Source organism: Serinus canaria, chromosome 4, assembly GCF_022539315.1.
Source record: "Serinus canaria isolate serCan28SL12 chromosome 4, serCan2020, whole genome shotgun sequence".
Classification (NCBI taxonomy): Eukaryota; Metazoa; Chordata; class Aves; order Passeriformes; family Fringillidae; genus Serinus; species Serinus canaria.
Genome location: NC_066317.1, coordinates 15930671 through 15951935, shown reverse-complemented (window position 1 = coordinate 15951935; position 21265 = coordinate 15930671). Strand labels below are relative to the sequence as shown.

Below are 21265 nucleotides of genomic sequence, written 5' to 3'. Positions count from 1 at the left end.
GTGGCAGGTGGCAGTCACAGAGCAGAAACCTTTAAGAGAAAGGCAGAATATTCCACAAGAGTAACATCTGCTTAACCATCTCTGGGAAAGGCCATACCTGTGTGACATACTGAGCTGGAAGGACTGCATAGCCAACATTTCCTGTGCCAGGGGCTGGTGCCAGCACAGTGCCTGGGGGGAGGTTGGTGAGGTTGGGCTGGATCTGTGGCAGTGGAGTAGCTGGCATGATAAGTCTTTGTTGGGGCTGACTGGTAGTGACTATTTGAGAAGTTGAGTTGATTGGTTTGGGCACCACCTGGAAAGAAGAGAGCTTTATGAAATCAGTGTTTCAGTCATTCAGAACACACTTTGATTAGTACAACAGTTCTTTACAGAGCTGGAAGCAGACTTTTTTCTGTCCAGCCAAACCAGGTCAGGACTATTACGTGACTTAAACCCAACTCACCTGTTTCACAGTCTGTGCTGGTACTATGGGAACTGACATACGCACGGGGGTCGCGTTCACCACCACGGGCTTCGCTGGGGTCAAGAAACAACAGCATGTGAATGTGGGTTAGTCACTCCAAGCCCACAGTTCAGCCCTTCAGACTGTCATATGTGCATAACACAGAGGTACTTAACACTGTAACTCATGGCATGCAACACTTGGGTCTAGACAACACCTTTGTAAACAGGTCTTTGGCACACATTTCACAGCAATGGATTAAAACACCAGTCAGGGTGCAGACCTCCTTTGGACACTGGACTTCCCTTACATCCCTTTTCCCTTTGAAATTTTTTATTCCATTACCTCTCTGGAAAGCATGGACAGAAATCAGCAAAAACACCTAACACTTCTAAAGCAATTTACATGGAAGGATCTTCATGTTACAGGAGTTCTGGCAATATGCTTGTGGGCTGTCCCGCCTTCATGCTCTTCATATAGAGGAGATGGGAGAGGCCATGAACCACCCACAAATCTCGTCAACTAGGGAAAAGCAACCTAAAATGCTCCCAGGATTCAGGCCCAACTACAGTGCAATTTCACACAAAGGAGCATTTTCACATACAGACCAGAGGTAGCAGCAGAATACGGAATTTATGGAAGTCTTACCACAAAACCAAGTACATCTGTCAGTCTTCACAGATCTCTGTTATGTATTCATTTTAATCGTTACAGAACAAACACGAAAGAAAAACCCAACAGAGGCTCCAGACAATGTCACCAGCAGCACTTACCCTGTTGCAGAGGCTGAGTATTTGTACTGGGATTTTGACTGGCAGATTGGGTTGAACTACTGGCTGTTGTGGCAGTAACGAGTCTGACATAATGGAACTTGCTTCCAGGTACCTGAATCTGCTGAACATTGGGTGCAGTTGCCAAAGGAATAATTGTCTTAAATTGAGATGTACCCACTCCTCCTACAGTAATGGTCTGCACTGCTGATTTCACAGCCTGTTAAGCCAACAGAGACAGCACAAAGTTACTTGTACAAAGACAGAAAGAACATCAACATCTTTATTTCTCAATTTGTTAGTGAGCAACTCTAACATACCATTCGTACTCTTGAGAGGGAAGACAATTACCTTCTTTTTGCTTTCAAAAGTAGAACAGATGCAAAGGGATTAAATGCCTCTCAAGAGCTCAGAGTAAACTCAGCTCCATTTTCAATGCTCTACACCAAACACGAGAGTAAACTGGTATTTACATGAGTAGGGTGACTCAGGCCACTTCACAAGATACAACATCTGCCAAAACTATTTCTAGTGACTACAGAGAACATGGCTCAGTTTGTCTTCCACAATCAACCAACCAAACATAGAAATATTCCTCCTATTAAAAGCACATGGTAAGAACTTGCAGAACAGTTTATCTGGACTGCATCATAATTTATCTGTGTGTATGCAGATTTGTCCTGTTAAGATAGTTTGTAATTAACCCACAGAAATCACTGTGCAACCTTTGAGAAGAAAAGGGAACAGAATCCATAACTGATGGACATCAGAAAGAATACAAGCTGAGAAATGAAAGAAGCAAGAACAATGAAGAGTAGCAAAACAAATTCATTAAGAAAAAAGGCAAAATGCTGAAAGAAAGGGAGCTCAGCAGACCTGTTCTACCTTACAGCTTGAATCTGCAAAAGTTCATCTTTCCAACTTTTCTCAAACTACAAACTAATAACAAGAAAGTTTTATTTCATTTATACACATTTATAAGTCTACTGGTTTGATAACAGCCTCTTTTCCCAGACTTGCTCAACCTCAAACCTTGATTTCTTCCATTTTCTCCTTCCATTTAACTTTTTTTAGAGCTCAGCTTTTTATTCTCAGTATCTTTTACTATTGGTATAAAGCATATTGTCCTTGACATCAAGTTTAAGTATTACACTTGGTTGTCAGTATGATGTGAATTCTTATGAGAACATTTTCCCAGTTGTCCAGCTTTCAGCAACTACATGAATGAAATCTCAATTTGCACACATTTTACTAGAAAAAACAACCCTGCTCTTCTAAAAGGTGTTTTCTTGGGATTTTTTATTTTTCTTAAGACATTTTATACCTTAATAAGCCAGTGCATCAAAATAAGCACTATGTGCAAGTATAACCACAGACATTACCAAAGGGAGACCAGTTCTCTCTAGTGCACCAATGAGCAGCTGCTTTCCAAGGACAACTGGAAAAACTGTGAAATTCAAGGGACAGTTCTTCTAAAGACATGTTCTTGAGCCCAGTGAAGGCAAGTGAAGCCCTTGTGTTGTGTCAGACAGCTTTGCAACAGAACTCCTATAGACATCTCCATTTTCTCACTTAGGGTGCTTGCATCAAGAGAGACTTAACCTTTTAACAACTATTTCAGAAGACAGTTCTCCCTGGAGAAAAAACCAGTTCAGATCTCTATGGTGTCCATATTCCCATATCAGCATTCCAACTATATCCTGTATCAGTAAGATAAGACAGGGAAAATCTGTCTGAGTCTCTGGTTTCATGCTGTACATGTGTGTGTCCACTCCCTGCTATATCCATACTCTGCATATATTTGCACCCATACACATCCCTTCATGTTTACTACAAGAGTACAGATATTGTGATAGAAAAAGATTTACCTAAGATCACAAAAGAGGAAACAGCAAAAATTAAAATTGTCATTTGTAAGAAAAGTCAGTTTTGTCTTGTGATTAATTAATGCAAAACTATTTATAAAAGCTATTATAGAAAAGCCCATTTTTCTAGAAATGAGACATAGGAAATAAATAATTTCTGGTTCTGTAGGTTTCAGCCCAGACCTCTACAGCAGGAATATAAACTCCACTGCTGCAAACCTCAGAAACACCTGGAGAGCAGCCCTAGGCAGTGGCATAGAAACATTGGCAGAAGAGAGAGAACCACCCAAAGAACTCCTCCTCGTGTCACAGAGTTCTTCATGTGACTTGGGAGATTCAGTACACAGAAACAAGAATTTGCACCAAGTGGGGCTTTCCAGGTTGGAAAGCTACTTTCTAAGAGCCCAGATTGTATGGGCTTGCACTGGTTTGCACCCCTCAACTGAAGAAGTGTACACTCCTTGGGGCATTACTTCTGCCAATTCCTAATCAAACACCATCCCAAGAACAGTGGCAGACAGACCGCTGCCAAGCCGTGGTGCAACACTGCAGTTTCCAGCAAGCAATGACACAGACACAGCAGAAGACAAAGGAAAGTCAGTCTGTACCTGGGTGGTTGTGTGGTTGACTATAGCCTTCCCAGGGGAGGAGGGTGCTGACTGCTGCACTGTGAGGATCTGCTGTCCTAACGCTACATTCAGTGGGACGCCCACAGTCTTCTGGGGGGAGCTGGGAGGTTGGGAAGCCACTGACACCACTGTTAGCTGCTTGGCAAAACAAAAAGCAGTTTAAACCTCTGTGCAGGATACAGGACCCTGTACATACACATTCCCCTCCTCAGGACAGCACAGCTTTCCACCAGAACAGAGCTCTTTCTGTGAACAAGGGTCCTGCATTTAACCACAACTCACACGGGTCCAGCTGTAACAACAGCAAACAGAGCCTTTAGGAACTTGAAGGCATCACTGGTTTCCAGCACCAACAGGCTCCTGAAGAAACCTAGCACAGCATCTGGCTGGGAGTAAGGGGTTGTCTTTCCATTTGTTTTGTTGAGTTCTTTTAAGGAAATTATCCCATTAAAGCCTGAGCATTGTCAAGAGGGATCTTCTAAGTAAAGGCATTATAATTGGTACAATGACTATTTCATCATAAATAGGAATTTTAAAGAAAAGCTGTTCAAAAGAAAAGAAAATTCTCACCTCACACTACTGATTCAGTCAAAGTGTAAGAACATCAGTACTTTCAAATCTACACTGCAGTTTCCCAGAGATCCAGTCTTCTGACCACATTTCTGCAGAGTGCAGTGCTTATAAACACTCTATATAACCACATCCCTTCCAAGGCTGGTTTTCTACTTTTTGTTCTGAACTTCCTTATGTTTTAAGAAAAAACAGATACTTAGAATTGCTTATCAACAGTAAATTCAAGATGTAACCCTAAAGAGTCTTTTCACACTCACTCCCAGTTAAAAAAGTAACTGTAGAATAAAACTTAACTTCTTTATGTTGCTTCTCTTACTAATAATTGTCAAACACAATTCTTTTAGTCCATCTATATAACATTACAACACTAAAGCATAGCCAAACTAAAATAATTCTTTATTCTTAATTTGCTTTTTATTCATGATATTTTAGTGTGCCTGCACTGTGCATGTTGTCCCTCTATCTCCCTTTCTTCACCAATATTCCTCTTCACAAGACAATTATCAAATCTGAAACACAAGTGTCACCTTGACCTGTGCCAATCTCCAGCTCTGTGCAAGGACCACTGCAAATCTCATTTACTTCACAAGTGATCAGGGAAGGCTAAATTGCCTATGCAGTAGCAGGAATGGTTAATAAGTGCTGACCTATTAATATTATTGAGGTCTCCTCTTGAACAGCCTGTTGATGTTTTATGAAGGCATTAAAAATAGTCTGAGTGCTTGGCTAAGAGGGAACAGCTGCTCTCAGAATCAATGCTTAGGGAATGGGAAACTATGCAGTAATGCATACCTGCTTAAAACCATAGTAAGGGAGGCAGTTGAAAAAAATCTAAATTAGGGCATTACCACAGAGCATTGTGATGCAAAATGGAGACTCTGGAGATATTTTTTATGGACTCTGGAGACATGTTTATTATCTCTGGAGAGATAATAAACAGCTTGTATGTAGTATAGAAACAGAGAGCTCCATTCAGACCACTGTGCAGGAGGGATAGAAGGTTGCAGCCAGAACAGGTCCTTACCTTATTGGGGGATTTGAGTGGTGAGATAGCTATTTTATTCGGTGTCTGTTGTGTTGTTGTACTCAAAGATGATCCAATGACTCCACTCTCAGAGATGGTTATTGTCTTTGGTGGTGTCCCTGGGGCAGACTGTGAAAAAACCCTGCCTATAAACAATGAAGATACCATCAGCTCCAGTTATCCCTGGTCACAGCAACTTTTAAAGCAAAGTTTCCCCTGTCATTTGTGCAATTTGTCCCTACTTCAGAGAATGTATGACCTGACAGGAAGGACACTGGCACTCTAAGTTAGATTTAGCAACAAAGAAGAAAATAATTGCTGTTATTGCAAACAAAATGACAGTTTGCTCGGGCTTTAAAAAAGAGCCAAAATGCACATTGAGCTTCCTGTGCCATTCAGCTGACAATTGTTGACAGCCAGGTCAGCATCCTGAGGAGCAGAGCCCTCCAGTACACCTCACCACACACACACACCCAGCCAGCTGGCAGCTTCCTGGGAAAGCCCTGGGCTGCTGCCAGCGCACAGAGAAACTGAGCATCGGTGGGGGACTACTTTCTTTGAAACCTCAGCCATCAAACACCAGCTGGGTTACAGTGACCAAGAAAAAGATGTTTGGTCTGTCTGCAATCAGCTCTGAGGTTTTTGGGTTTTTTCCTTTCTCTGCTGATGGTTGCCTCTTTCACTGCCTAACAGTTTTTAGTCGCACTACCACCCATGTTTTCATGTGTGTGTCATATACTCTCTCTCTTTTTACAATGCCAAAGAAGAGTAAACATCAAACACAGCAGCTCCAAATCATGACATCAGTTTCAGGAATATTGCAAACTCCCAGAATGGAAAACAGATTATTTTTTTCCATACTTTCTAAGTTTCTTTCCAAAGAATGCTTGACCACTGAGCTTTCCTCTGCTCCACTTTGGTTCAGACTCATTTCTGTCATAGCTTCTGTCACCCATTCTCTTGTACTACATTTACAAAAATAAGAAACAAATAAATACCAGCATAACTTTTCCATCCAAAATCAACTGGTGGCATAACAATTAAAGTCAACTGGAACTAACAAGGAAAAGCACTATCCTCATAGCAAGCTGATTTCCTCTGCAGTCTGTGTGCTCTAAAATAACCATTTTTGTGCAGTCTAACAGCACAGATAGTTGCCAGCAGCTGCTAAGCCACATGCAACCTGAAGAATGTCAGTCTGTGGGGAAAAAAACATCTAGAGGTTTCAATCCTTTGAGTTATTTTCTTGGTGACAGCTTTCCCCTTCTCATTACATCTCCTCCTTGGCATCAGCTTCCAAAGAGAATCTGGTTGCTTATACTGACAAGTCTTTCCAGATTACAACTTCCACCTCAGCTTGCAGGAATTTCCAGGCAATTAAAAATATTTACCAGATTCATGAAAACATGCATTAAAAAATCAAAACACAAACACAAATGTTACACCTTCTCTAAAGTGATGCCAGCCTCTCAAAGCTGGCAAGCTGTGCTGGCTGTTTGGAATGGTGAGGGAAAACCAACATTTAAAGATTTCCCTCTCAATTAATGAAGCAACTTTATCTCCCAGTGACAGTTTTAGTGATGACTCGGGCACAGGTGATTTTTCAAAATACTGATTTAAAAACTGCAAGTAATTATTAATGTTTTTAGGTTGGGCTTTTTTTGTTTGTTTGGATTGTTTTTAAACACACAAACAACTTAATTCAAATATTTATAAGCACAGCAATTTTCTTATAGGTCTATATATTTAGTAGGGAATTTGAGAAAGGCGACAAGCTGGGGAGTGGGATGGGGAATTCCTCTTTCACCTGAAACACATGTCAGGCTGGAGGCAGCCTGCCAACTCAAGAAAAAGACTATGTTCTAGCTCTGTGCCATTAGCTGGCATCTATCAGTGTTTTGAACACAAGAGACAGTTGCATCCTTCTTAAAACCAGCTCAAGTCCCAGGGCTGTAAAGACTTAATAAATTTGTTTAAATACCTGGGAAAGATTTTAGGCCTATTTAGACTGATAAATCTGTAAGCAGTTAGACATCCTTCAAAGCTCTAATGATGAATCCACCTTCCTACATTTGTCTTTCTCAGAAAAATTAGATGCCTAAGACGTTTAGCAACAGACACACTGCCATTATAAATAAGGTATTACACTGTGGTTTTTTTTCTTTAATTTTGTTGGTGCTTCTGCTGCTGTTCTGTGGTCAACTGGGCTTTTACTTTTTATAAGGATATATAGAGTTGTTTTTCAAAGGGAAAGACCATTTAATATTTGCCTTAATTACTTTCCTAGACACTTCTGTGATGGTTATTTTTGAAGTAGGTGAGCAACTTAACAAAAACAACACAGCTTTATTCACTTTCTTCATTCAAACGTTTTTTTCTTTTACTTGCATACATTTAAGTCCAACTATAAGCAGATTAAAGAAATACAAAAGCATGTGTCTCCCTTTCCCCCTGTGTATTTATGAAATGCTTCTGAAAATACTTTCTGTTCATCAAGTAATCTTTTCTGTGGCTCTGGGGTATTTTTTTTTCTCCTCCCCAAAATCCACGAAGTAAAAGTACCTTGCAGTAAAAGCAACTCTGCAATTACCAAGATTATTCTAAATGAGTATAAAGGTACAAACAACTGCATTTGTCTGCTTCTACCAAAAAAGTTTTCTGATTCTTTTTTCAATTGCTTGAGGTACTTTGACAGAAACTACAGTAAAAGTGTTGAGACAGAAGAATTTCTACAATTACCACTTCTTTGAAAAGCCTTTAAAAAATGGCAAAGCAAAACAAGTCAAAGTAGTACAACCTGCAATGACTGGTGACACTTGAGTGGTCTGCCCTGTAACAGCTTTGCTATTGATTGGTTTTGCAAATATCAGCTTGGTGATCACCGGGCCAGAAGTTGGGGTTCGAGTCTTCTTCGCAATCTAAAAGATGGAGGAAAAAAGATCTAAAGTAACTTGAGCATTTTGGATCTAAATTATTGTATTGTTAAGTACATTAAAAAATAAAAAGGGCAATACTTGCACATATAATTAGAAGAATAACTGTGTATCTTGCATTTCATCTCCACTTCTCCTTATGGAAAGAACTAGGAGATTATCCTTGACACTTCAGAATGCCAGCTACCAAAGTAGGATAGCCAAATCCCTCTCAGCTTTTTCAGAAGACAGCTCTCTGTGCAAACATCTCATCTTCAAGATGCTGAAATTATTTCTTACGTGTGCATGGTCTACATAAAAATGTCAAAATTTATTGCACAACTCTCAGTATTCAAAGCTTTAAATGAAGTCACTTCCTTTTCAGCCAACCAGGACAAAACTTGTCCCCAGTGATTTAAATATGACCACTACTGCTCTGAAACATCTCTTGATCATTTTGACATAGCAGCACACTTGTTTTGCAAATGGGGAAAATGCTTTCTGCAACAGTTCCCCAGAAGTACATGGATCATTAGTGCCTGAAAGTTTTGAGTACTCACTAGCCAAGAACAAATCAGTTGGCTACCTCCAGGTACAAGGAGATCTATTTTCATACTGCAATCCAGTCTCCTGAAACACAGCTGGACCAAGAACATGTACAGCAATTCAATGACAGATCACTTCAGCTTGAAATCTTCGTAACCAGGAGTATAGAGTCTTAAAATCTTTTAAAGAAGATTTTTCTCCCCTTCCACACTGAGAGAAGTTAACTACCAGTTGCATTTATTCCAACAGTTTTTATACATTGGCATCCAGCTAGTGAATAGTTCAGTTTAGAGGCTGACTTTCCCAAGACTTTTAACCTGCTGACTGCAGGGGCTGACTGTGGATTTGACCTGAGTCTATGTGAGCAGGCTGGAAGGCTGAGTGCTCACATTTACTGAAGCCCTTACACCTCCCCACCCCACAGGTGAGGCACATCCTGCCTCTCCTCCCCCACATCCCATAGGCACCAGCCTTCAACTCCAGCAATATCAGAGAGGCACCACATTAACATCCATGTGGGGGGCCACCTCTCAAGGGCACAGAGCCGCCTTTCTTACTCAAGCAGCTAAATCAGAAATCTGTCTGATGTGCAAAGATACAGAGCTGACAGCTACTTTCGACAACCTGAGACAGTTACAAATACTCAAATGAAGCAACTGAGTAGGCTGGAAGTTATGGTTTCCTCCACAAAACCCTATCTATAGAATTTGTTGCCTGAAAACACCTTTTTTTTTTTACAACCACATAAGGCAAAAACATTCAAAGTATTCAGCAGCACATAACAAATTCCTCAGCTACTCCACGAAAAGCATACATGAGGCTGCCCCAGCTCCCAGCAGCACAGTCATGGCACAGCCAGGGAAGCTGGAGCTCCCCTCTGCTATGGCACTTGGAGCCCTCCAGGCTGCTGTGGAAAGCCAAGGGCACCTCTGTGTGCCTGAGCTACACCTGGCCAGGGAAGCCAGCAAGGAGCAGCTCTGACAGCAGGCACCACCAGAGAATGGATCTCATTTAAAGGAAGCCACGTGCTGCTCCAGTTACACTACAAGTGCTCCTCAGAGGAAAGCTCCATCTCAGAACAAATGTGCTGCTCCTCAGGCACAGTAGATGCTTGATGAGTGATATACAATTGTCAAGGTGCTAAAATGAAACAGGGGAGAAATAAACCTGCTCTTTTTGGAAATATATTCACTAAAACTTTGAAACATAAGTTGTTTGAAGAAGGAAGCTTCATTCACAGCCCTGCTCAAAATTTAACTCAAAGCCATTTTTCAATTTCAAGGATTCAATTATCTTAGCACATATACAGCTGATAGATGAGCAGGCATTTGATCCATAATTTTTTTTCTCAGCTTGGACACGCTTTAATTTCTGATCAATTTGACACCTTTTATCTGCTTGATTTGAGATTTCTGTCCTGCTTAAATTAATCTTACCTTGCCATAAGGTGTTATTGCAACTCAACTGCTATTGCTTTTTCTCTGAAGTGAGAGCTAAGTCTAGCTCAGAAAATGATAAGCACTCAGTAGGAACAGCCAGATAGCCAGCTCTGGATAACAGCAGTTCTTTCGCAGTAGCAGTCAATAAATGACTTACAGGAATGTTTGTAAAATACTTCTGACCATTAACATAAAGTATTTTTAAAAAACCCTTAAATATCCTGAAATAAAAGGTCAACACAAGTAGCCCTGCTTTCCTCATACTTGACTTGCAGTATCCTCCTCAAATAAATCTTCCTCTGCTTTTTAGGTGAACTGGCTGTCTACAAAGAGGGAGGTCTAATAAACAAGTGAATCCCCTCAAGGCTTGTGGTTGGTTATAAATGAGGAACAGTACTCCTGGCCCTTCCTGCTGTCAAGCAAGAATTTCTGAGGTTTATGGCACTGGATAACCCAAGCCACCAGGGAGAAGCTTCTTGGCACCACTGGGAAACTCACTGCCCAAAGACTGGAGAAGCCAGAGGAAATAATCAAGATGGACAAGAATGGACATCAGAATGGACAAGTTCTCTAGAGCACTCTGCCATTGCCTGTACTGATCACAAGGAGCTTAGCATTATCCCCCTGCCTATGTAAGCTAAGCATGCCCTCTGCAAGTTATTTAGAGTTAGACTACAAATATATTCCCTGGAGCAACAAGCTCTTCTGTAGCAATGTTATTATATTTAGGAGCACACACCAGCCTTCCTTCCCCTACAGAAGTCAAGAGATTTACCTGCAGGCAACTTGACTTCAAGGGTCAAGTTCTGTCTTCCTGAACACTCTTCACTAAAGATGAACTACAAGCTCATATGGCTAGACTTTGTGTTCAGACTGTTCTATTCATACAGGCACACTCATACCTCACATTTACTGCTGGATATCCACAGTCAGCTACGACAAAGAAGCTTTAAATCCACTCCCTAGATGACCTGTTGGGAGCCTGTCCATGTACCCACTCTCTGTCATTTATATTTGGCATAGCATGAAAAATCAGGGACTCTAGAAATAGAAAAGAACACCTTAACTTCAGAGATGAAGAAACTGAGCTAGGAATGGGAGTTTGAGGTTAGGGAGTGCACAAGGTCCCCTTTCAATGATGAAATAAAGGCACAACGATGGCTGGGCAGCTGCCTTGCCATGGTAGCAACAATGCTATGGACACTGTTAAAACCAGAGCCAGTTACCACACAAAACAAAAACGAGGCAGACTTAACAGCATCCATGGTGATATGTCTGGACACCTGGTTCAGAGTCATGTGCAAGGCCAAACTCCTGCTTCATAAACCTGGACTACAGCAGCAGAGCAGCAGGCACACCACCACTTGGAAGGCTGTAGGCAGGCAGGAGCCACAGCCTGAAAGCAGATGTACTTGCCCAGCAGTTTTTTTCCACACATCAGCGGCACTAGTTTCAGCTAAATCAGGACAAGCTGCTATAAGGACAGTAATTAACCTCTGAATATAGATAAGGCCAAAGGCCCTGCCACACTTAACACCTCACAGTCTTCTACATCCAGAACTGTAAGCAAAGAGTAAACTGTAAGAAGGACTCAAATTCCAACAAACATTTTGCTGAACTCTACCGATTATGCCTCAGGTGTTGAGACTGCAACTATCACAATAAGATTACAAGATTAGATTAGATGTCAAGGCAATTGAGTTTCTCTAATGATATGCAAATCCTTTATGATAGTGACCACAAGAACTGGTAAGAGCTCTTTGTCATCTAATCTGTACCAGTTAATTCTCAGCACCAAGTCAAAGTCTTGTGCTGCTCTCCATCTGAAATACCTGATTCACAAGAGATAAATTACACAAGATCCCCGGGGAGTCAGGGAGCATTCACAGCCTCCTTTTCCACTCACTGAAAGCATTAAGGGCCTCCTTCAGGGTGATGGGGTAAAAGAATCACTTCATTTTTCTAAGACAGGGACTCAAGGTGTGGGTTACCTCCCCTGTCATTCAGGGTAGAGTGGAGCCAGCCTCTCTCACCCAGCCTCATATGTCACTCTGATACTTCAGACATTTTCTACAGGGAAAAGCACTGTCTGTGAAGTGCTAATGCAATCATTTCCCCTGCAATATCGGGTACTAACCATGTCTTCTTGCTTTTCGTTTCTACTTCCTCCTCTCCTTGTGGGAAAAAAGGAATTTCAAGTGCTAACAATTCAATCTGTTTTGCAAAAGGAACACACAGCTTAACAAAAAAGAAACCACAACAAAACAAATTTACCCAAACTGCAATTAACTAGATTTAAAAACGGGTGCAAGTCCATTAGTAAGAGCTTCTGCTAAGGAACGTGTGGAATTCCCAACGGCAAACTGAAGGGGTCGATGGCCAAGCCACTGATTTCAGTCACTGACAGCACAAATCATCCCATGCAAGGAAAACCACATCACAGCTAAGTCATTCTCCCCAGTTTCCTGAATCTGTCACTTGGCAGTGAATAATGAAGCTACTTAACAGGAACTGATCTGCTCTTAAATGTACCTATGATGACTAAAGAGCAGAGACTTTCTTGAAAACTATAGTGACAATCATTTATGTTTCAAATGGTCATTATTAAATATGTTTCCAGGTATGATGTAGCAACAAAAAAGGAGAAAGTAGAAATTGGTGAAGGAATCATCTGCAACTTTAAAGAAAATATTCAAAATTGGTCTCATTCACCTGCTATGAGATACTAATGAAGGAACATTTGGCTAATAAAATTCTTTAAACTTTGTCATTTTTATGTGCAGCTGATTATTTTTAATAGCATACTTAAGAGTTTCTCATTTTATTGAGACAGTAAAATAAATATTTTTCCATCATCCCCTGCACTGAGTTCTACTTGTCCTTCACTTTAAGAAGTCTTATTTCTCCCTCACTGCAGAAAGGAAGAAGGAAGTCACATTTAGTTCTGCCACATAACAGATGAGAATCAGACCCTTTGGGTCATAACCCAAGTCTTTTCAACACATTTTCAGATCCAAGCAGATTCTCTGTGGCTTCAAATATCTCAAGATCCATGCCAGAGGCTGGGAACAAAACCTTGAATGTTCAGCTTTAGATAACTAGATTTGAGGCAGACAAGATACACCCTTCTGTTCTTCTTCAGATGCTAGAAGTTTTTTCAGAGAGTTTATTTAAACAAACTGAATGTAATAGGCAGAAACTTCTCTTCCATAAAGGAGAGTATACTTAGAAAAAACAACAACAGGCATATAAAGTTGAATTCAGTCTTCCTGAAAGTAGGTAGAATTTATTTTTATAAAATGAAAATAATGAGAAAATTATCTTCAATTTTCTGAATAGTTCACTTTCTCTGAGGCAAACCCTAAGTTTCTAGACAGTAGCTAGAGGCAAACAGCATAAAATGGCAAACGCATCCACAGATGAAAGCATGGGCTAAGAGCAGCATTGTGTTTTTTAAATACAAAGAATAAATGCAAAGGTTGAAAGCAACAGTGTGTCAATCAGGGCAGGAAACAGACAACAATTGCAGCAACAGAACTGGTTTTAAGATATTTCATCAGCATAACTCATTTTACCTGTACTGTTTTTACTTGCTGGGACTGCAAGACAGAGGGCTGGGCCGCAGTGTTTATCAGCTGACTTCCCTGCGTCAAAGCTGAGACACCCACCACAGGTTTCACTTCCGACCGACCTCCAATGACAACCTTGATCTGCTGGCCTTGGACCTTGGAGTCTCCAGCCTGGGCTTGGGACACGGCCTTCTGCGACTGCGGGAGCTGGCTGTGGGGTAATGCTAAAACAATAGGCTGGCCAGACTTGCCCAAAGTTGTTACGATCAGCTTTTGCCCATCTGGTTTAATACTCTGACTGCCTATTTTAATATCAGTGGCCTTGTTCAGAATAATCTGATTAGCTGAGATAGTGACAGGGGTCTGAGCACCAAGTTTATGGAGGCCACCTGGAAAGGCAGGCTTTACAGCTGCATTCACATCAGGGCTTGGGGTTGTTGTGGTGGTCAGTGCTGCATCTCCTGAGTGGCTGCTGGGCGCAGGAACCGATTCCGTGGTGACTGTGGCTGTAGTTGTGGCTGAGGAGTCGCTGGTGGTGCTTATGTTCACTATTTCTTCCAGTTCTGTTTCCATGGGAATGGACTCTCCTCCCATGGGCGACGACACGATAACAGCCTCGATGCTGTCATCCTCCACCAGAGTTATGCCGGTGTCCATGATTTCCTCAGGGAGCAAGCTGTTGACTTCTGCTGAAACCACCTCCATTTTAGTAGCTGTGGCAGTGATGGCCGGAGCAGGTACTGCAATATTTTAAAAAGTTATTGGCTTCCAGAAAACACATATTTTCAAAGTTTTATGAATAATATTACCAAAGAAGAAAATACAATCAAATTTTTTCAGACTGAAAGTATTGTGCATGCACAGGAGGTTTATCACGGGGAAAAAAATTGTTATCAAAATGTAACACACTAAGCTGAATTAAGTCTCCGTAATAACTTACATCAAACCTTTACAATATCACTCACTGGAGTAAAATAAAGGCATTACCATTCCACTCTTCACACCACTGCACACTAAGAAGCAACGTTTCCCCTCTGAAAATATGGGCACAGACATTTAAAGTCACTGAAGTATAAAGCAAGAATTAAGCAGCTTTAAAATATCTAATAGATGATGATGTATTTTCATACATGCCAACATTGATTACCAGGTTATCTTGCTCAAGAGACTTGTTATCTATACCACACATAACATTCTTGCCAAATTTTCATTTTGGACATCTCAGAAAAACAAATGACTGTTTAGCGATGGACTTAAACAACCCCAAAAGGTCAATCAACAGCCACCTATCACAGGATCAAGCCAAAGCCCTGCCACTCACAAGATGAAGAGATAATCCCTTGATGCTGCTATGAAAAGAGCAGCTCAATACTCAGCAAAAAATATAACACACAAATTCATTTTTAATTTGAAAGGTGTTCTAAACACAAAACAAATAACACACCATATGAAAAATAAAAGGAATTTTTAAGAGCACCCAAATTATATATTAAACAAACTCCTGCAGTGAGATTCAAAGCCAGAGTCACTTCCACTTGAGAAACCGTACAGACATTGCTGGAAATGGCCACACTGTACCATTCCCCTAAAGCTGTATCAGTGTCAAGAGTCTGAAAACAGATCAGCTCAATAAAGCATTTTCTGCACTTGCTGACCCCATGAGCACATTTGGGCCCCGGATGGGAGAGCACACCACATGGGTCTGCCTACGTGCTCCTGGGGACTAATTATAAGCTCAAGGGGACAAAACCCTTGCACATTCTGTTTCCTACTTGCTAGGAAAAGCAGAGCTGTGTTTTAATATTAATTCATGAGGAACCATGCCAGTGAAAACACTGACCAAATGAGGGGGTGACATTATTTCCTCTGGGGTCGTGGGCCCGTTTTGTACAGCAGCTCACAACAGAACAGTTGCATTTCACCCACAAGGTGGAAGGATTGGGGGAAAAAGCCCTGCTAGAATTACAGTTGCCATGCCAAGCTCCAGAGATTATGCTGCAGCAGTCCTGGCCTCCCTGATTGCCAAGGGTGCCACTCTGACCTCAGAGTGCCAGCCAGACCAAACTGCCCTGACACTCAAGAAGCCTGAGCTCTGAAAGAACTGCACTGATAGACAAATTCACGGCTCACTTATTGGCAGGCATTTAAAGATACAAAGTTATCTCATGTCACTGCCAGAAATACCTCCTGTGGAAAGCATTTCTCCCCCAGTAATGCCTGCACAGTGATGCCAGCCCTGGTAAGCAGCCCTAGACAAAACAGCCAACTCCAAGGGACACATTAGTAATAGTATCCTACTGCTGCCTTAAAGTCAAATAGGTTAACCGCATAGATGATTACTCAAAAGTAGACTGTTTTTGAAGACAACAGTTGTTAAGGTCACTAGGTCTTCTTCTGAATTGTGTCACTTGACTGTCACCTCAGCAATTTGCAAAGGCTTGCAGCTCAGACAGTAAAACTTCAAACTATTTCAGACACAAAAAAAATAAACCTCAAACCAAAGCATCATCCTTCTCTATACTGATATGCACATGGGGCTTGGATCCAGAAGTTAAGACTCCTAGTGTCAAGCACAATCCATGTAATGATTGCCTCCAAGTTTGAAAAGGAGAGAATCATCTAAATCAGGCAGTAGGAAAACCACCTCACTCTGTAATTATAAATAGCTTTAAATAACTTGCTTTTGGTTTCCATTTGTACACATTTCTCCCAAGAAGAAAGACAATTCTTACCATCTTCTAACAGTATGATCATAAAATACTTAAATATATCTAAGTAGTTTTATCATTCATTAGTTATTTGCATTCTTTATCCTTACCATTTGGTTATATTTCAAAGTGATAAGTGCTTATTAAATACCATATCTAGCTGAAAGCATATTTACATTAAAATACTTGGAATCAGGCTTTTAAACAGCATTTTGAGTCCAAACTAACCACTGCAAGTCAGAATGCAGAAAAAAAAGAAATATATCCCGTCTAGTCTGGAATCAGAAACTGAGAAGTGAAAAGAAAAGAAACATTACTCATAGTTACTGGATTAACAACTTATGGCAATCACATAGGAAGATTTTGCAGTTACCAGGTCATTTTAAACTTAGCTTCCATTATTGTATTCAGGCTAGTGTGCTCAACAACAGCAAAGAACCATAATACACCCCACTGGCTCCATTTCTTCACTGCAGGTTGGACATGACTGGAATAGATACTTGAAAGGCAACAATGAAAATTTCATCCTGGCTGTACCAGAGGCTGCTGTTAAAGGCAACATCCCTGCAGATTTTTACTTCTTGGTATCTAGCCAGGATTTCTCAACAGTTCAGCTGTTTATTTTTTACTAATGCTTTTATACAGTTTCCCTTTTTCCAGCTCCTCTACTAAAGCGATTACCAACAGTAAAAACGTGCCAACCTCTTTTAAGATCCTAAGAGCCTTGAGATTGTCAAGGAAGAGTAGCAAATAGTTTTAACTATTTAAACCCTTGAAAGTTTCCTTCACTTCAGCAGCTATGTTTTGAATACTGAATAATGCACAAGCTCTAACTACAACTCCTTGAAAAGATGCATCACTACATGTTTACTCAAAGCCTGAAGGAAAAAACCAATCTAGACCAAGCAAGTGTTTAAGCTTCAGACTGGGAAACTCAGCAAATATGCTAGGTTCAGATTACTAAACAGATAATTTTAGCCTAAAAAATAATGGCCATACAATTAAATAAAAGTTCACTGAAAAATTCACATAATGAAGACTTGTAAACACAGCTAGCTCGGAACACCCAATCAGCCAAACACATTAAAAAAAAAGTTAGAGACTAAAGCATATTGTCAGCAAAGTCCTGGACCAATAAATCTGAAAAGTAAGGAGAAGGTAGAGGAACAGTAAGGAGAAGGAGAGGAACAAACTCTAGGTACAGTAAGGAACAAACTCTCCGCTTGAGCAAGACACCAGTGATCATCTTACTCATAAAACAGATTCCTATTTTTGATATTCAGGAAGAAAAAAATATATATGATGGTGTAAAAGATAAAGAGGATTTCTAAGGAAGAGGACAAAGAAGATTAGGATTGTAGGCAAAAATAGGAATGGTATCTGACAGGTATCTGTGAATTTTGATCTTTTTTCTCCATCACTAGCATGTCACTGCAAAATCTCTATGGAACTTTAAAGTATTGAGATCAAACATATCAACATCTTTGCTGATAAAATACCAGAACAGCCACACTAAACAGGAAAATAATAATAAAAAAATCAACATAATTAAGCACAGTGATCTACAAAGAAGTAAACAAAAATGTCTTGTACTTTACAATAACTGCATTTTATTACATGCAGAAATGTCTCTATTTCACTAAGAATAGCCAACCTTCTTGCCTGCAACCATGAGCAGTTTGAGTAGGGTGACAGGTTACAAAACCACCAGCAAGGCTATGTACTGCAAGCAAAACATGTTTATAAATTCAGATTATACAGAAACAAGGCTGCTGAGAGCAGCTTTACACAAACTCCCGGGAAGGTGATGCATGTTAGCAAGGCCATGACAACAGAGCAGAGGGCCAAGGCACTCATCCCCAATTGTGGCTGCTGCCCTGGTGGTGCTCAGCCATGGGAAGACTCTGGTATAACCCAACACATCTAGGAACACTGGCCACACCTGCATTGAGTCACTGGCAATGCTCATTTTTTAACCAAATTCCCAAGCGTCACTTTCCCCAGAAAATAAGGAAACCAAATCAGTAACAGCTTTTATGTGAACACCTCTTGAAGTACCAAACAAACCCACACCACCCAAAATAAAAAACCTCATAAATGCAACACATCTAATGTACCTCTGGAGCAGCAGGGATTCTCTTGGGACCAATAGTGAAAATGCTAAGTGAAACTAAGTATCATTGCCAGATACAGCAGTATCTGTTAGTAGTTCTTTAAAGCTGGGACAGATACACTTGAGAGTAGCACCCTTAAAAGCCAGCAAGAGCAAGTATTTTCTATTGCTGGGCTAAAACCCAGCAAGAACCCTTAAAAAGAAGTATGAAGAAGAATGATGAAGCCTGCCCTTGAGAAAGGGGAGAATGAGGCTGGAAACCTGAGTCAGACAAATGGCAGAAAAGTAAGAGTGGACAAACTAACAAGTAATTGTTCACTGCAAGTACAGTGGACTCTAATGAAAGTGAATATATAAGAATGCAGGATCAACAGTTAGTCAGTACAAAAGGGGTAACATTTGCATTTTCCATAGCTGAGACAAAAATGTGCCAACACCATCTCTTCTTTTTCCAATCAAGGTGCAGCAGAGGACTGCCAGCAGGCTATGGCTCAGATGTGAGGATTTTTAAACTCAAAAATCCCACATTACATTCATAAAATTGGCATATTTAAACCATAACTGGAAAAGGTTTAAAGACACAATATATTTTGTTCCTAAGCCCATTCATTAGAACAAAGGCAAGAACATGAGGAAAAGGGGGAAATACAGAATGGATCCTTGATGATTTAAGTGAGAACCGTGAGATGCTGCCGACGACATTTTAGTTGTTTAAAGGCTTTTTAAATTTTCCAGCTTCTGCTTATCTGCTCTCTCCAATCCTGGCAGATATTTAAACTCCCGAAGGCTGCTGAGCTGAAGAAATCAGATTTTTTGGGACCTTAATACTTAGAGATTAAGCAATTTGAAATGCCCAGCCCTCAAGTGCCAGTGCCTAGACCTTTCTGCCAGGGCAGGGACAGGTAGCAGACCTGTCTGCAAAAGGTGTGCCCAGGTGTTGCATCTCCTGCAGCAGGTGGTAGGAAAGAGTTGGATGGTTCCAAGCACAGGCTGCAGGAGACTCACAGTCCACAGCCAAAGAGCCAAACTCCCCCACCAGCACACCCAGAAGGGACAGGGGAAATAATGCTAAGAATGGAGGCTTGCAGCAACAAGGCCTGGCAGGAGCAAGAGACTTCTCCCAAAGGCTGAGGTGCCAAACCACTTTGCTGCTCTGCAGACTGAAGAGGAAACACCCATCACAGCAGGAAAGATGCTGGAGCTAAGGCAGCCCCAGGTACCCCCTTTGCCACCAGCAGGGGTTTGGGAGTTCAGACCATGGGACTGGCTTCAGAAACCTGGTCTGTGAGGGGCTGGGGGATCCATCTGACAGAGAATGGAAAGGGAACTTCATTCATAGGCTTTTCTGGATGGTGAGGAGGGTTTTAAACTAAAGGTGTCAGAAGAGGGAAACCAAGGGTTGTGATCTGGAGCAGAGTCTGGCTGGAGGCCTGTAGCCAGCAGTGTTCTCCAAGGGGTCATACTGGGTCTGGTCCTGCTGACCTTGTTAAATGATCTGGATGAAGGGACAGAGTGCATCCTCTGCAAGTTTGTGGATGATTCAAAACTGGAAGGCATGGCTAATACATCAACAGGTTGTGCTACAATTCAGTGAGATTTGGACAGAGGGGAACCTAATGAAATTAATCAAGAGTAAGTGCAGGGTCCTACACCTGGTGAGGAATAATCCCACACACCAGTACAGGATGGGGGCTGACCTGCTGGAAAGCAGCTCTGTGGAGAAGTTCCATGCAAGCCAGCAGTGTGTGCCCCTCTGGCCAAGAAGGCCAATGGTATCCTGGGGTGAGTCAGGAACAGTGGGGTCACTACCTAGAACTGCTGCCCAGAGAGGCTGCAGAGTGTTCTTTTCTGCAGAAACCCACCTAGACACAAACATGCAGCCTGCCCTAGGTTCTGTTAGACTAGATGATCTCCAGAGATCCCTTCCAACCCCAACCATTCCCTGATTCTGTGAGCAGCTGGAAGCTGCAACAATTTAAGTACAATCCAGTGGAAACACTGTATTGCAGTAGCAATTCATTCACCCACTCTTCTTCCTCTTCCTAATCTTCCAGCTCTTGGGCTGGAGGACAATAAAAGCATGTTGCCATTATTCAACCATGGAACAGTTACTAAGCTCTCCATGCTGCTATAATTAACAGATAATAGTACAAAATATTGACAAGGACATGTAAAACACAATGAGCACCCACTCCTCCCAAAAAACCCAATACACAGAGGAAGAAAAAGAATACGTTCTTTGCAGACATGCTGAAAGGAAAAAAAAAATTAAAGTTTTCAAAAATATTCATGTGTTACTCTCTTCAAAATAGAAAAGTTACAACTACATCTTCTTCCTTCACCACAACAGCTGCTACAATACAGTTTAAGACTCAGCTATCTTGTGACCTATAGTTGTTTTCTTCACATCAAAACTATTTCTCACACAGAAGGAATCTCAGCATGCTACCACAGAAATTCAGTTACACACCAAGCACAAAAGCAATTTTTACAATTAAACTAACAAGGACCTTAGAAAGAGTACATAACCAAAAACCCCATGAGTCAGAGCCTTTCAGGCAAAATGGAAAGTGGAAAGAAAAAGGACAAAAACTTTAACTAAGTTTTCAACAAAAGCAGCATGTCATATAAATTGCAAATGGTTGAATTACCATGTACAAGTAAGTGCATTG

General features: G+C 41.1%; 1 protein-coding gene across 10 annotated transcripts in view; it reads right to left on the bottom strand.

Annotated features, from left to right (window-relative positions):
* LIN54 (lin-54 DREAM MuvB core complex component) overlaps positions 1–21265 on the bottom strand; it is a 40334-nt gene that overhangs the window by 9753 nt on the left and 9316 nt on the right. For 8 of the 10 annotated variants that reach the window (XM_050974250.1, XM_050974251.1, XM_030238854.2 and 5 more), the window contains 7 exons: positions 13779–14512; positions 8104–8224; positions 5307–5452; positions 3689–3844; positions 1219–1435; positions 446–519; positions 98–295 (listed from right to left, as the gene is read on the bottom strand). In XM_050974250.1, coding sequence (XP_050830207.1) covers positions 98–295; positions 446–519; positions 1219–1435; positions 3689–3844; positions 5307–5452; positions 8104–8224; positions 13779–14477 — 1611 coding nt within the window. In that variant the 5' untranslated portion in view covers positions 14478–14512. The remainder of the gene's footprint in view (positions 1–97; positions 296–445; positions 520–1218; positions 1436–3688; positions 3845–5306; positions 5453–8103; positions 8225–13778; positions 14513–21265) is intronic. The other 2 variants (XM_050974253.1, XM_050974254.1) reach the window with 2 other exon arrangements.